Genomic DNA, 15,664 nt, shown 5'->3' on the forward strand with positions numbered 1-15,664 from the left:
ATTGTCACTTTTTGGTATTATTTTTTCAAATGATTTTTGTGAAAATTCAGGATTTTTTTATGCTCTTATTTGCTGAGCATTAATATGCTAGTATACATAGAATATGTTTATATGAAATTGTAATCCAAATCCGAAATTTGCCAAAATTGAATTTTTTTTAATTAATTTATTTTTTATTTTATTTTAATGATGCTTTAATCAAAAAACATATGTTTTTAATATTGGTATTATTATTTTTATAACAAACTGAGGGGATTGTTTTAAAATTCAATATTTAAGCAAAAATCCATTCTATATTGTTTCAAATTTTTTTATAGATAGGACCCAAGGATTTTTATGAATGAACTTGTTTTATTTTATCAATTCCTATGTTTTTTAGTTTCTTCGTTTATAAATAGGCATGTGCACAATATTTTGGGCAGCTTGGGACGACCCTATTCACAAATATAATTTTCATCATATTTAAGTTCGATTTATATGATGCACAGTTTAAATTGATAAAAATCATTAATATGATTATAAATATTGAATTTATTTAAAACTGATATCTGCATAAAATGCATTAATTCTTATTATCTATTTTTTCATTGATTTTAAAGATTATCGAAATATATACATTTTATTCATACCTGGTGTAACAAAGATTGTGAAATTCGAATGAAATTAACGTTTTATGGACAAAAGACAAGGTTTAATAAGCCATTCAAAATCGAAAAAGTTCCAAATTTCTACAATATGAATTCCTGAATTTTGACTGTGTTATCAACATTTTTCAGGGGTTATTTGGCCAAATCACCTTGACATCATTAGAAACCGTTAAACGTAGTTCTGCGTTTAAATGGAACATGACGAAAATTCTGAAAGCAAATATTTAGCAAAAAATATGGAGAAGATTCGAAAGCAGGCCGCTAAATCTAAGTCACTTGACTTTATTGATGATGATAAATTACAATCTTTTCAAGATTATTTACGTGAACTTAAAGAAAATTTTCTTGAAAAGGAACAATACATAAAAGCTCGCGATGCTAGCGAACTTATAGAACGCTGCAAAACAGAAATGCAAATACGAGCAAAAGTTGCTTCAAAATGCTCAGAACATGAAGCAAAAAAATCGGCAACAGATCAGATGGTTACAAAGTATGTACTTTTTGTTTCAAAAAATATAAAACTATTTTTTGAAACATTTTTTTTCAAATACTAATCCATAGATATGATCAAAAAATACATGAACATGATGAAAGAACGCAGGACAAACTTTCAGAGCTTCACGAAAAGCATAAAAACGAAATGGAAGCTTTTGAAACAGAATGGAAAGAAGATATGCCAGATAAATATCGCCGACCATCTCAACGACTTATAGAGCTTCGTAAATCTGCTCATAATCTTGCACTTTGTGGGGAGTTTAATGAAGCGCAAGATCTGAAAAACGAAGCAGAGAATTTAGAGCGCAAAGAAACTGAAGAAGCGCAAAGGCGTCTCAACAAAGAATACACCATTGCCAAAAATAGATTAATCCGGAAACAGAAGGAGGAGATCCGTATCTTTCAAGAAAACGCAGAACAACAGCGCATTGTTTTACTCTCCAAAAGGCAAATCGCAGAGCAAGCATCAAATAACCGCAAAAACGTATTGAATTCAAAACCGTCGCCGAAATCAAGAAATTCGCCGCAATCTAAGGGATCACCAACGCGATTACTTGGAACAAGGAGATCGCCGAGCAGAAGTGCGGATAGAAAATTACCTCCTTTGATACCTCCAAAGGAAGATACCCAAAAAATCAAAGAAAATAGTCGGAAAATGGAACGGGAAATACATTCAAAGAAATATAGAGAAATACATATAGAACAAGACCCATATGTACACGAAAGTGAAAGTATGAGTTCACGCTCGGATTGATATGACTAAATGTTAAATGTGATTTTATAACTGTGAAAAATATTTACGTGTGCTGTAGCATTATTCATAGAGAAAATATTTAATTAATTTTATTTATTTAAATTTGTATTTTTCACTCACTTCTACAAAGTAGGAGAATTTTAACAAAAAAAATTTTTTTTTCTGGATTTTCTTTTCAGATTTTAATTAACTTTTTCGGGACAGATATATTAAAATTTCTATTTTCAAACAAACTATTTAAAAATTTTTGATTTATTTTCATTTTTTGTTGCTTGACTTCAATTTTTTCATGGCAAAAAACATCGAGAATATCTTTGAGTATATTGTAATTGATCTTACACTTTTGCGATCTGTTTAATACGCATTTTCCAATAATATTCTTGTTATTTATGAGAAATTCAAACTAAAGAATTAAAAGTTTTAAGAACTTTAAATTTAATTGTTTCGCGTTTGAATCAATTTTTTATTTAATCATTAATACAAAACAAAATTAAATGAACAATATGTTTTATTCATCCTGGAATAAGGTATAAAGCCAATTTGCCTGTTGCATGACGCCTTCATCTGCAACTACTTTATTAGAAACATTCTTAAATTCCTGAACAAGTCTATTATACAATTCCGGATTTTTATCCCTGATTCGATCCAAGTCCGCCTTTAATGTCAATATTTTATTTCTTTTTGTTTCTAATGCCTTCAGGTATTCGGGCGGTATAATTGGATTAATCACTGAAGCCGTTTTTTCCCAATTGAATACAACCGAAAACAGACTAAACCGTTCAGGTGCCATTTTCTCAAATTGGGACACCCCAAGTGACCCCATCACAATTGGGTCACCCCAAAAATTGAGTTGCGGATTAATTCCGACTGAAAGTATGTCAAGGCCGAATTTGGTGTAAAGCGCATTGTACGGTGCCAATGTGATCTTCGTACTGTTCCCAGTAAGAAGTGGGTTGGTGTTGGTGAGGAGATATGTGGTACAACGAGTGCAAGCATCAAGATGAACCATACGTGATGCAGCAATAATTTTGTTATTAATGCTATAAGACATATGAACACATGTAGCGGCTCCAACAAATATAGTGGAGTCCTTACAATGACTGATGAAAACACATGAAACAGGACCACATATATATACAACCGTATGACGACAATCGTGGATAAAAACTTGGCATTGAGAAGTTGGATCAACGAATTCATAGTGCTGTGATTTCTTTTCAATGAGAATTGGTTTTTCAAGAATAATTGATTGATCTGTTTCAAGTTCTTGAACGGCGCGTGGAATCGATGGCCTGTACGCAATAGGTGAGAAAAAGACATTATCACGAAGATCAGCCTCTTTCATGAAGATTAATAATGGGTATATGATATGTTCAAATTTGGATGTTGACTCAACTTCGCAATCTTGAAGAAGATCTAATGCAACCATGAGGTCAGAGAACCTGTGGTTGTAACTTGGGCCTATCCATGCTACAATTAAAAATGATAAAGATTGAAGATGTATTTTTGTCAATCCTTTTGGCGCAATGATTTGAAGGAATTGAGGAAACTCTTTTATGAAATAACGTAACATGAGCTGTAATGGTGAATGTTCTTGTCTGGGTTGTAATGGTGATTTTAATGTCATAACACGAGTAACAGACGTATCAGAAGCTGAGAGCCTTGAACTAATTGGAGATAATTTTGGTGCCAACTTTGATGGAAATGCTTCCATGTTTGAAATTTCTGATACACCTCTGAATTTCTTTTTGACAAGCAAAGCAAATAAGAAACAAAGCATATCAGTAACCCTCATAGTAAGCGACGGCAGACATGAAGGATCTGCAAGATATAATTGAGATTGAAGAAGTGCTTCATTTGCATCTTTTGTTATGAAGCATGTGAGAGTTGAATATATTGCTTGGATTTGATTTGCATTAAATCTAAATATTTGAGATACGGCTTCTTTAAATTGGGCAAACGTAAGGAAATCTGTTAAATCATCAAATTTTTGAGCAAAAAGTCGAATTTTCTCGAGCGATATTTCTGTTGTACAAAAAGTTGAAATTGCTGCGAGCTCGAATACTTCCCAATTAAGACAAAGTTTAGAAGAAAGTTCGGACATTTTTTGAAAATATAACCAGGTGGTTATGTAAAGTATGCAATAATGTACGATAAGGCGCAGAGGAATTGGACAAAGAAGGTGTTGAAATCTCATATTAACACATAACTTGAGTTCAATTATTTGAAGAATAATAACAAGGAATCAAAATGCATTAGTGTTAGTAACTAATAGTTTTTTAAAATGGAAATTAAATGGATAAATTTGGTACTATACTGCAATATTTTAGCTTAGCTGGAAATTCTCCTTTGCTTAAAAGAATATCGAACATATTCATGCATCTATAAATTTAGATCTAAAAACATCTATTAGAAAGGTTGACTTTTGGTAGAACGTCTTTCTCTGGGGGGGGGGGGGTTTAATTACAACTTTTTAAAATAAAAATAATCGTTCACATTCAATTTTAAATGCACAAAGAAAACCAACCTTCCGCATTGAAAATTGTGGCAGGAGGTGGAAGAGGTTAAACACTTCAAAACTCAAAATGTTTGCATTATTGTTCGGTACTGCATTATCCGGATGTGATGTATTCGTTATGGCACCACTTGCCATGTTCGATTCAAATCAAAATCTTCTCGATTCAGGCAAATACGATTATTGGTTTGGCCAACTTCAAGGCGCTAATGTCAAAGGTATAATGATTGATGTTTGGTGGGGTATTTGCGAACAATCACAAAAGAATTACAAGTTTTCAGGCTACAGAACAGTTTTCAATATGATGAAGAACAAGGGTCTTAAAATCATTCCAGTCATGTCATTCCATCGTTGCGGTGGTAACGTTGGTGATACATGCAATATCCCAATCCCAGACTTTGTTTTCCAAGGTTCAATGCAACCATACTTCATTGATGTTTTCGGTAACAAAGACTCAGAATATATTTCATTTGCTTACGATGATATCGAAGTTAATGGTCGTACACCACTCCAAATGTATCATGACTTCATGGTTGCATTTTCGTGATGAGTTCATTGATTTAATCAACGACGGCACAATCATCGAGATCGAAGTTGGCGCAGGACCATGCGGCGAAATTCGTTACCCATCATATCAACTTGACAAGTGGACGTATTCAGGCTGCGGCGCATACCAATGCTACGATCCAATGATGAAGAGCAAGTTCAAGCAAGCAGCGGCCGCCGCAGGTCATCCAGAATGGGATTCACCACCAACGGACACCGGCGACTACAACGTTCGTCCAGGGGGGTTCATCATATTGGGCGAACGGCTGGAACATCGAATACGGCAAGTTCTTCAACAAGTGGTATTCCAATTTGTTAGTTGAGCACGGCGCAAACGTATTAAAAGACGCACGCGAAATCTTTGGCAGCTCTCTCCGCCTCTCGTGTAAAATCTCTGGCATCCACTGGCACTACACTCAAGCTGCCACTGCGCGGAGCTCACTGCCGGATACTACAACATTTGGGACTACGACGGCTACCAAGTCTTGATCAACATGTTCAAGCAGTACAACATCGAAGTCTGCTTCACGTGCCTCGAGATGACCGGCGAAGACTACAGCGCAGGAAGCAATCCGCCGGCACTCGTTGCGCAGATCTTACGCGACACGAAGAACGCGGGCCTCAAGTTCGAGGGAGAAAACGCGCTCGAGAGATACGACTGGGCGGCGTACAACCAAATCAAGTCGTGGGTGCCGCAAGGACTGTCAACCTTCACGTACCTGAGGCTGTGCGATAACTTGATGAACAACAACTTTAACGAATTCAAGAACTTCGTCAACCAAATGAACAACGCTTAAAGTAAATATGGTCTTTAGGCTGAATTTACTATGGAATAAATAAATAATAAAATAAAAACAATTTTTTTCTAAAGAATTAATAATAAATAATAAAAGAATTACAATAACTTCATCATACATTTGTGATGAAATCTTGACTGATCCTATTGAAGTAAACTGGTGAAAAAAAATCGACAGTATCGGTTTCACTTTTTGAACGTGATTCTATCAAAGCCGATCGAAAAGTGCTGCTGGTTTTCAACGATTTAATTTTGAAACTATTGCGAATTTTCAATTATTTATTTTTTCAAAATTATAAAAAGTGTCATAAAGGAAGTCCTATTTCAATGAACCTTCTTTTTGACAAAAAGTGGCATTTTAATGTCTTTTGCTACTTCAAATCATCCACAAACAAATCAGTTAATGTCTGATGTGACTAATTTCAAGAAGCTGTGGGAAACTAAAGTCAAAAAAAACATTGAAAATCTTAAAAAACATGATTTGGAAGAAAACACCATTAAAGCAATCAAAAATACGATGAACCAATTGGAAAAATTAAGCAACCAAATAAAAGGTAAAATTGGTAATAACCAGGAAGCTAAAGCCATATTTGATCCAGTTTTTAATGAGTTTTCTCAACAAAAACCAAATATTTTACAACTAATTCAAAAGTTTGAGGATAAAAAAAGAGCTCAAGATGCTGCTGAGGATGCAAAAGCTCTCCAAGCCACCGAGGGTAATGTTGATCAACTTCAAGTTCAACATGATGCCGAAGATCTCCAATTTATTCATGAACAAACTCAAGACATTGTCGAAGATATGAAGGCTCTTAAGGAAATCACAGAGCAAGTCAACAATAAAGTTCAAGCTGATCATGAAGTTGTTGTGAGAATTGATAATAAGATTGAAGAAGCTAAAACCGATATGGTTGAAGGCAATAAAGATTTAGAAAAGGCTCAAGAAGACCAGAAGAAGACATGCCACATCTGCTAATTTAGATTCCATCATTAAAGGAATTCTAAACCACTATTTTTTTCCTATTAACTTAATAATGGTTTCTGTTTTTACTTTGCTTGGAGTTAGTTTCAAAACATTTTTACAAAAATATAATTTGGATGATTGATTTTGTTCTTTAATGACATTTTTTAAAACACAGAAATTTTTCATATTTGTGAGAAAATAATTTTTTGTTTTTTATGTGCGATAGAGTATTGTCTATCGGCTTTCCTTCCAGATGTCGAGGCAAAGGGTACTTGATCGAACTCTATATAATTTCGGAACATTGATTCAACATCATGAACAAGACACAAAGCTCCTACTTGTAAATAACAGAAATGATGAATTAGATATACCAAAAAATGATAATCTCAGAACATGGGAACGACATCATATCATACCTTGGGGACCTCTTTTTGATTTATTTATAGTTCTTCTTTACATTTTTTTTGCCCTTACATATCAAGCTTGTAAAATTCATTTTTTTCTTAATTTCCAATCAATATTCAATGATTATTTTCTTGAGCAAGAAGATGAAACCACATCGTTATACTTCAAGGCAGAAGTAATTAATAAATCCCAAGAATCATCTCAAAAATTTTTTACATTTGTTGATGATTTTCCATCACAAGATTTAATTTCTGAAGGCTCTCCCTTATTTTTAGATTTTACGCTAGACGATGACACGAATTTTTCATATATTCTTACATCAGATAATGTTTCAATTGTCGGAGATTTATTCCAAGAATATTTTCCACGAACAAACGAAGCCAATCTTGAAATGGAATATCTTCTAACACGAGTTTCTGGAACCACTGAATTTCATACTAACATTGCTTATAGCATCACATTTACACGTGAACCAGAATTAGGTTTTTTCGACATCAACAGTATCTTTGTTGAAACGAACACATATGAAGAAGGTCAATTGAAGCTTGCGAGTCAGTTGTCTGTTACCATTATACCAATTGCGTTACTTATTGCGGACAGCTTTGCGATCATCATGACGATATTACGACTTTTTTCGTTTGCCAAACAAGCGAAAGAATATGCGACAAAGAATTACATTTCGTTATATCGGGCGTTTTTATGGAAAGTTGATGGCGGTGAATTATTTAATCTTTTATATCAGTTTGTCACTTTTGTATCTGTTTTGTTATTTGTTAAATTTGTGGGATATGATTATGGGAAACATGAAAACATTTTACTTCTTTTGTCTTTTGCTGGTTTGTTACATTGCATAGGTCTGTTTAGACATTTGAGATTAAAAAAGGAAACGTGGTTTGTGTTTAGATTGTTCTCGAAGTCTATCGGGAGAACTTTGATGTTAGTTTTCGGATTTTTGCCATTTTATTTCGGATTCGTGTTTATGGGAATCGGATTTTTCGGGCATTTTTCGGAGTTGTTTTTGGGGTTCTTGAGAGGAATGAAAATTATGTTCTCGTTGATGCATACTGACGTATGTATGGACACCCAAGACCAATTAAATGAGCACGCTGCTGCTTCGGAATGGTTAGTAACGGGATTCGTGATTTCGTGGCTGTTCTTGACTGGTGGAATGGTAATTAATGTATTGATTGCTATTGTGGAAGACACAATGGAAGAATTAATTAATGAGGATGAATAAATTGTTGTGTAATAGAATAAATAAATTTGTTGTTTGTATATTGTATTTAAAAAATGTAATTACATCACTTGTATATCCCAAAAATTGTTGATCATAATTTCATTCAGTACAATTATTGAGAACTTTTTAAATTATTTTATTAAGTTGTATTTTTTTATCATGATCTCAATAAAGATTCTTTATATATCAAAGTAAGAAAAAAATTCAATCCCATATTTTTCATATTTTCCTCAAAATTTTAGTAAAAGAAACAAGATAAAATCTCATTAGAATGAATATATTAAAGAGTATTAAAGCGATACAAAGTACGGTATCAGCCCCATAATTTTAACATGGATAAGGAATAAATTAATTCCAAATTCTGTGCTATCTTAGTGGACTTATTTAAAGATATATAAAATATATACAAACTCTCATAAATAGTGATTCAATGACTTTCTTGTCTTGTATTATTTGAAACAAATATCATTGGGGAAAAAATCGAAAAATATTAAAAGTAATTCATTTCTCTCAAATGCATTTCTTTTAATGTCGAAACTTCATCAGAAACAATTATTTTAATAATGTTTTATCAACATTTGTTATGGTCAATGAAAGATATCTAATTATTTAAAATGTTTGACTGCATTTGCACAGAATAAAAATAGTTCACAAATGTGATAATTTAGATCTTTATTGAACAATTTTATCTTTAGTTATAGAACGAATTTTTTATACTTTTTGTATTTTTGTAATATTTTTCAATCGTAACGAATCCTCTTCATTCATAGATTTGTAACATTCCTGTAACAAACCATAAAATTCATCCATCACATCTCCATATTTATCTACACTCATTTTTATTCCTCCCACAGAAACATTTTCAGTATCAATAGCTTCTGCCTTAACGGTCAACGGAATAAGTAAACGTAATAAATTTGCCACTTTTTCGGGGTCACTTTTCCAATGCTTTATCAAAGAGAAGCAAAGCGGATACATCTTGAAGAACCCTTCCTCATCGAGTACAACGGGAAGTAACCTCGAAGAAATCTCTGGATCAAGCTTGTTGAAGTATTCTGATGGCTTTCCGATGATATCATAAACTCCAATTCTTTCATTACTTTCAACAGCTCGAATTGAATTAACAATAATTTCATCACGGATGTCTGGGAAGTATCGAAGGAACGTAATGAACTCGTTGTAGCGGTGTTGGCGAAGATTTAGAATCGAAATCTGTGTTGCAACAAATTTCAATAAATCTTCATTAAGACATCGCATTTTAGAAACTATTGACTGATCTTTTTCAACATTATTGAATATAGCAAAGTCAAAGAAATATGAAACTTCAAGAGTTCCATAGGAATTTGTAAATGACAAAAATGTGCAAATTGATGAGTTGACACCAATTGGAACAGATTCTGTACTAATAAATGTTTTAAGGCTTAAGTCTCTTAAAGAGCCAATCATTATTTTAGGACCAATGATTGAAATGATTAGATTGTATTCTGTGACACCAAAGAAATCATCAATGTCATAGAATTGTTTGATGATATTTCCATCATTCATGGAAATTACAACCATGTTTTTGTTATTAGTAAGGCCAATAATTTGATTTGTTTTTGTGCTTGTAAAAATTTTTTCGAATTTCAATTGATTTGGAAACTTTTTCAATTCAAATTTATCGTTGAGAACGTTAATACTCTTTTTGCAAGCAATAACAAGAGAAAAAGAATCGCTATTCATTTGACGTGGTTTAGAAGTTAAAAGATAACTCCTAAGAATGTCTAATTTCTCTCTCATGACTCTGTAAACAAAAAGTGTGTAAATATTATTTTTTGAATCATAGTTAATCACGCAAAGGTAGCGACCAAACCACTCGATCCCTTCAATCGAAACCTTGTTGTGTTTTGGAGTAAACAATTTTTGGGAAGATCTACTAAAAATGCTGACTTGATTTTCACTTGCAATAGCAAAGAACTTTCCATATGCATCTGAGGCTACAAACTTGATTATTCCTAAAGAATTTATTTCATGCTGTAAAATTGAACAACCATTTGTATTTGATCTAAATTCAATAATTTGAGAGGGAGAGTATAAGAGAGAATCTCTAGAAGTACCTCTTTTTATTATAGGATAACACCCTATTCCGCTTTGAGATACAGTTACAACGAAATCAGATGAAAACGAAGTGGAATAAGAAACGTTCTCTATCGACTTTTTGAATGAGAAAAACCGCATGTAAAATTTGTTCCAAACGCAAATTTCGTTTGTACAATTGGCTATAAGAGAGCATCCATCATCAGAGAAAGACAAAGAGTTAAGGTCTTGGATTGTGAAAGAATGATAGTATCCCAAAGAATCTGTAATTATTATTTCATTTGTTGGTGTGCAAAAAACAACAAATTCACTCTCTTCAGTAGATAAAATAAATTTCGATTTGAAGTCAGCTTTATCAAAAGAAAATTCTTTTGATAGAACATCTTCTTTTGGCATTTCAACAATAGTTGAATCGGTAAATGAAATGATACATTTTGATTTAGAAGTATTTATACTACGGATAGCAACATTTGATATGTTTTCTGAATAAACATTTTTGAAATCTTTTGAAAAAATGAATAATTTTCCTTTGTCATCTCCAATTAATAAATGATTATCACAAAAACAAATTGTAACAAACTTTGATTCTTTGTGAACATAAATGTTTGCAAGTTGTAACTTATGATTTTGCTTTACATTCAGTGAAATGATTTTGCCAAATGTAGTTAAAATCAAAACAATTTCACCATCATTAATCATATGAATAAGCTCTTCCCCATTTTCGAGTTTAGATTGAAAATTCATTGTAACATTTTGTGATAAACCAGAAGATGTTTGTTCATATGTTGTAATTGAATGTGTTGAAATTACCATGAAAAAATCAGATTTGTGACACTTCTGAACTTCAATAATTTTATCTTTGGAAGGATGTGAATATATCGATGATATTTTACCTACAAAAAACATTGATAAAAGGTATAATGACATTCCATATTCATTCAAAAATTATTTGCCAATGTCAATTTGTTTCAAAAATTAAAATAGTCGGTTAGAATCGTTTCTTTCTCAATTTAGACATGACAAATCGCGCGCTTTTATAAGCCGTTAGAATAACATACCAAAAAGTCAACCAGCAAAATGGATTATGGGAAATACGTAGAAGAACAACTAAGTAAATATGGAAGTCATCCAAAAACAGGACTTCCAAATGAAAGAATAAAAGCTAATCGACAAAATTTTGGCAACAATTGCATGAAAATAACAACATCAAAAAATATTTTTCGCTTAATTTTAAGCCAATTCAAGAACACAACTGTGATTGGCCTTCTTTGCTCAGCCTTTGTTGCATACTATTCGATTATTAATAATATCAACCCTAAATTTAACTTTGAATATTACGTCGAGCCATTGATTATTTTAATTTCTCTTATGATAACAGCCTTTATATCAATATACTTTGAGCATAAAAACAGAAATCTTAAAAAAGAAACATTTAAATATTTATCACAAACTTTCAAAGTTCACCGAAACAATCACATCACAAATGTCAATGGTGAAGATCTTGTTTGTGGAGACATCATTGAGTTAAGTTCTGGCAACCGTGCACCAGCAGGTCTTTTAATCTTAAATGTCAATTCACCAACTGTTGAATACGAAACTCTTGATGAAAACTCACAGCTTACAACCTCCACCAACCGAGAAGGGGAAATCATTGCAGGTTCTTCTATTTTGAAAGGAAATCTTCAATGTCTTGTTATCAAAGTTTCCTCAATGAAAGACTTCAAAACAATTTCAGTTCGTTCCACTCCATCTGGGAAACGTCTTATTTCACAACTTAATAACTTTAGCAAAATATCATCCATTTTAATCATCGTTTTATGTTTTTTGATTTTCCTTTTAAACGTTCAAAATCCGAAAGACACAAAAACTCTTTTAATCATATTTCGTCTTTCTCTTGCATTAGCCATTGTTTCTATTCCAGAGAATCTTTCATTATATTTACGTAATTCACAAATTATTGCGTCACATGAAATGTCAAAGAACAATACAATAGTTATTGACACGCATTCCATTGATACAATTGGAAATGTATCTGTTCTTTGTTATGATTTATTTTCAACATTAGCATCTGACATATTAACAGTTAATCAATTTTCAACCATTTCTAATGAACTTGTTGATTTATTTCATGTTGAAAACAAAGGATATCAACTAAATGGGAGAATTACACAAAATGATGAAGAATGTACTGATTTAAATTCACGTAAAGCAATTGAAAAATTAATAATATCTTTAATGCTTATCGATCAACCAGGAATTATATACAATGAAAATAATTTTGTAATTACTTCATCTAATAAACGAATTCCTTCGTTACAAATATTCGCAAATAAATTAATGCATAAAGTTTTCGATAAAGATCCAAACATTCAACTTCTAAAAGCTTGGACATCAATAAAACGTAACAAAGAAACCGAAGTAATTGTAAACAATGAAAACAAAATTGTATTTAAATGTGATAATAATATATATAAAATCGGAAATTATCAGAAAGTTTTAAACAAATGTAAATATTATGTTGATGATGAAACTGGTGAAGAAAAACTAATTTCGAATGAACTCAGAAAGAAACTTGAATATTTATGCTCAAACATTTGGGCAAAACAATTTATACCAAAAGGAATTTCTTACAAAGAGAATAATAATGGAAATCATGTATGGATTTCAGGTATTGCAATATCGAACTTACTTCGAAAGGACGCACTTTCATCAATCGAACTATGTAAGAGTTCCGACATTAAAACAATTTTAATATCGAATGAAGACGAAGAGATAACTTCAATGTACTCCGAAATGTTACGTTTTCCAAAGGATGATATTATTAATGATAAACAATGGTCTAAAATGAGCAATGAAGAAAAGAAAAATATTATCAAACAAAAAAATGTTTTTTGCGGATTTTCTTCAGCCGAAAAAATCGAACTTATAAATCATCTTAAAGAAAACAATGAATTCGTTGGATTCGTTTCAACAAATGTTGATGATATCTCTGCATTAAGATCTTCTGATGTAGGAATTACTTTAAGTAATAGTAACGAATGCATTAGAGGCGTCTCTTCAATGATACTGAAGAATAACTCGTTGAATTCGATATCAAAGGCTGCAATGTTCTCAAGATCAACAAAATTAACTTCAATCGCTTGTTTAAGATTTATTTTATCGTGTGGAATCGCACAAATCGTTAATTACTTGATTTATGGAATTATTGGTATTCAATGTAAGTTCTCATCTTCTGTTATACTCGTTTTAAGTTTATTAACTCTTCCATTTACTCAATGTATCGCTTCAAATGTTTACATGACAAAGAAGAAAACAAAGAACTTTTTGGCAAAAAGTGTCATACGGTTTGTCGTTTCGGGTATCGTTGGCGGCGTATCGGCTTTTGGGGCAGCCCTGTATTATTATTCATTTGATTCTAACGGTCTCCAAATTCCATATCAATCAATTTTATTCGGCAAAAGAAATTCAATGAAATCATTGTTTATAGATGACGTCCCAGCAACATTATCTGCTGTAACTTTGTTAGGAGTTTATATTATGAATGCAATTGATGCTGTTTCGGGTAGTGGATATAAAAGTATTAAATTGGCAGTGTTCATCGTCATCAGCATTTCATTGTTGGCTTGTTTCACATGTGTTAGACAAATAGGAAATGTACTTCATTTAGCTTGGCTAGAACCAATGCAATGGTTAACATCATTTGTATTTACTATACCCCTTTTCGTAGTGAATTTCATTTTAAGAATAATATTTTGAATAACAAAATATAAATGTTGTTTATTGGCGCACATGAACATGGACAAAATAAATAAGTTTTTGACTTCGTTCTTTTTCATTGAAATTGAGATTTAAGAAGTTTCTTTATTTCAAAAATATTCACTTTCTTTTTATTTAATTCATTTTTTTCATTAATGCATTTTGACAAAAAATTCATTTTGAGATTAATCGTTTTGCATTCCCAAAAAAATTATTTAAACAAAAAATTATTTATATAAATACTTAAATCTATGTTGAAAATATTGATTGGTGATATAAGCAACAAATAATATATGCCACATGCATTGCAGAAAAACCCATTGAAAATAATGATTAGTGAACGTTAATCGATATGACTTTTTGAACTTTTTAGCAGATTAAAATCCACTTTTTGATATAATTTAGCAGTTATATTTTGACAAATTTGTTCCAACAAAAGTGTGTTGACTGGCATTTTTATAAAACACACACAAATGGAAAAAGCAAATCAAAAAACTCAAAACGAATGGGAAATACTTATGTCAATCAAGCAAATAATTTTTGGTTTGAACTCAAAAAATTATAATCAATCAATAAATTCACTGATTCAAAAATTTGATTATATTCATCCGATTACCTTCAATATAGTTATAAGTCAAATGATATATTTTAAACTTCTTACGAGATTGAATGATATAGATCTATATTTTAAATTACTAAATACAATTGAAACATTTGAAGAGAACAATAAAATTTCTTCAAAAGTACTTAATATATTTGCGAATTATCTTGCCAAAAAGCGCACATCTGAATCAAGTTACATTTTACATAAGATGAACGAATATAATTATTTAAAGTCATTTTTCGACAGACCAGACTTCGAATATTCCAAGTTTTATTATAATGTCAATATGAGTAATTATAAAGAAACACTAAAGGATGATTCTGAACTTCATAAACAATTAATTAAAGAAGGAGAAAATCCAAATGAAATCTCGAAAATGATTAGAAATGATGAAGTTGAAAAACTTCAAGAAATAACATCACAAACGAATTTTGATTTTAATCAAACAATTGAGCCATCACTTTATGAACGAAGTACATTTATAAATCAAAAAAATGTTACATTAGTTGATTTTGCTGCATTTTTTGGATCAGTTAAATGTTTTAAGTATTTAATTATGAATGGCGCAAATTTAATTGATTCAGGTAAATTTGCGATTGCAGGTGGAAATTTAGAGATATTTCATTTATGTGCACAAAATTCTTCGAAATTTGAAAACACATATGAAATAGCAATTGAATTTCATCGAAATGATATCTTTAAATATTTTTATGAAAACAAATTAGAAAAAATTCAAGATTTGGAACAATTGGGAAAGAAATGTATAACATATCATAATTATGAAATTCTTTCATTTCTAATTGATGAAGGAATGAAAATTAACGAAGATTTCATCAGTGAATCAGCAAAGATTGGAAATCTATTTCTTGTTA

General features: G+C 31.4%; 7 protein-coding genes across 7 annotated transcripts; 5 read left to right on the top strand and 2 right to left on the bottom strand.

The window, feature by feature from the left end:
* Positions 1–1,287: 1,287 nt before the first annotated feature.
* GO595_000472 (uncharacterized protein) lies at positions 1,288–1,896 on the top strand (the record flags this gene model as incomplete). Its single annotated transcript, XM_067917878.1, has 1 exon — positions 1,288–1,896. The coding sequence occupies one exon, from the start codon at positions 1,288–1,290 to the stop codon at positions 1,894–1,896; it is 609 nt and encodes a 202-aa protein (XP_067779252.1).
* A 508-nt stretch (positions 1,897–2,404) lies between these two features.
* GO595_000473 (TBCC domain-containing protein 1) lies at positions 2,405–4,000 on the bottom strand (the record flags this gene model as incomplete). The annotated part of the gene is made up of 1 exon (XM_067917889.1): positions 2,405–4,000. The coding sequence occupies one exon, from the start codon at positions 3,998–4,000 to the stop codon at positions 2,405–2,407; it is 1,596 nt and encodes a 531-aa protein (XP_067779253.1).
* A 481-nt stretch (positions 4,001–4,481) lies between these two features.
* On the top strand, positions 4,482–4,958 carry GO595_000474 (putative beta-amylase; the record flags this gene model as incomplete). Its single annotated transcript, XM_067917900.1, has 1 exon — positions 4,482–4,958. The coding sequence occupies one exon, from the start codon at positions 4,482–4,484 to the stop codon at positions 4,956–4,958; it is 477 nt and encodes a 158-aa protein (XP_067779254.1).
* A 142-nt stretch (positions 4,959–5,100) lies between these two features.
* Positions 5,101–5,754, top strand: GO595_000475 (AMY1; the record flags this gene model as incomplete). Its single annotated transcript, XM_067917911.1, has 2 exons — positions 5,101–5,201; positions 5,379–5,754. The coding sequence occupies 2 exons, from the start codon at positions 5,101–5,103 to the stop codon at positions 5,752–5,754; spliced, it is 477 nt and encodes a 158-aa protein (XP_067779255.1).
* A 360-nt stretch (positions 5,755–6,114) lies between these two features.
* On the top strand, positions 6,115–6,726 carry GO595_000476 (uncharacterized protein; the record flags this gene model as incomplete). Its single annotated transcript, XM_067917922.1, has 1 exon — positions 6,115–6,726. The coding sequence occupies one exon, from the start codon at positions 6,115–6,117 to the stop codon at positions 6,724–6,726; it is 612 nt and encodes a 203-aa protein (XP_067779256.1).
* Positions 6,727–9,067: 2,341 nt separating this feature from the next.
* On the bottom strand, positions 9,068–9,901 carry GO595_000477 (uncharacterized protein; the record flags this gene model as incomplete). The annotated part of the gene is made up of 1 exon (XM_067917933.1): positions 9,068–9,901. The coding sequence occupies one exon, from the start codon at positions 9,899–9,901 to the stop codon at positions 9,068–9,070; it is 834 nt and encodes a 277-aa protein (XP_067779257.1).
* Positions 9,902–11,800: 1,899 nt separating this feature from the next.
* On the top strand, positions 11,801–14,188 carry GO595_000478 (calcium-translocating P-type ATPase, SERCA-type; the record flags this gene model as incomplete). Its single annotated transcript, XM_067917943.1, has 1 exon — positions 11,801–14,188. One exon carries the CDS (start codon positions 11,801–11,803, stop codon positions 14,186–14,188), a length of 2,388 nt encoding a protein of 795 aa, XP_067779258.1.
* Between the last annotated feature and the right edge of the window lie 1,476 nt (positions 14,189–15,664).

The sequence above is a fragment of the Histomonas meleagridis genome (assembly GCF_020186115.1).
Source record: "Histomonas meleagridis strain 2922-C6/04-10x chromosome Unknown contig_104, whole genome shotgun sequence".
Classification (NCBI taxonomy): Eukaryota; Parabasalia; order Tritrichomonadida; family Dientamoebidae; genus Histomonas; species Histomonas meleagridis.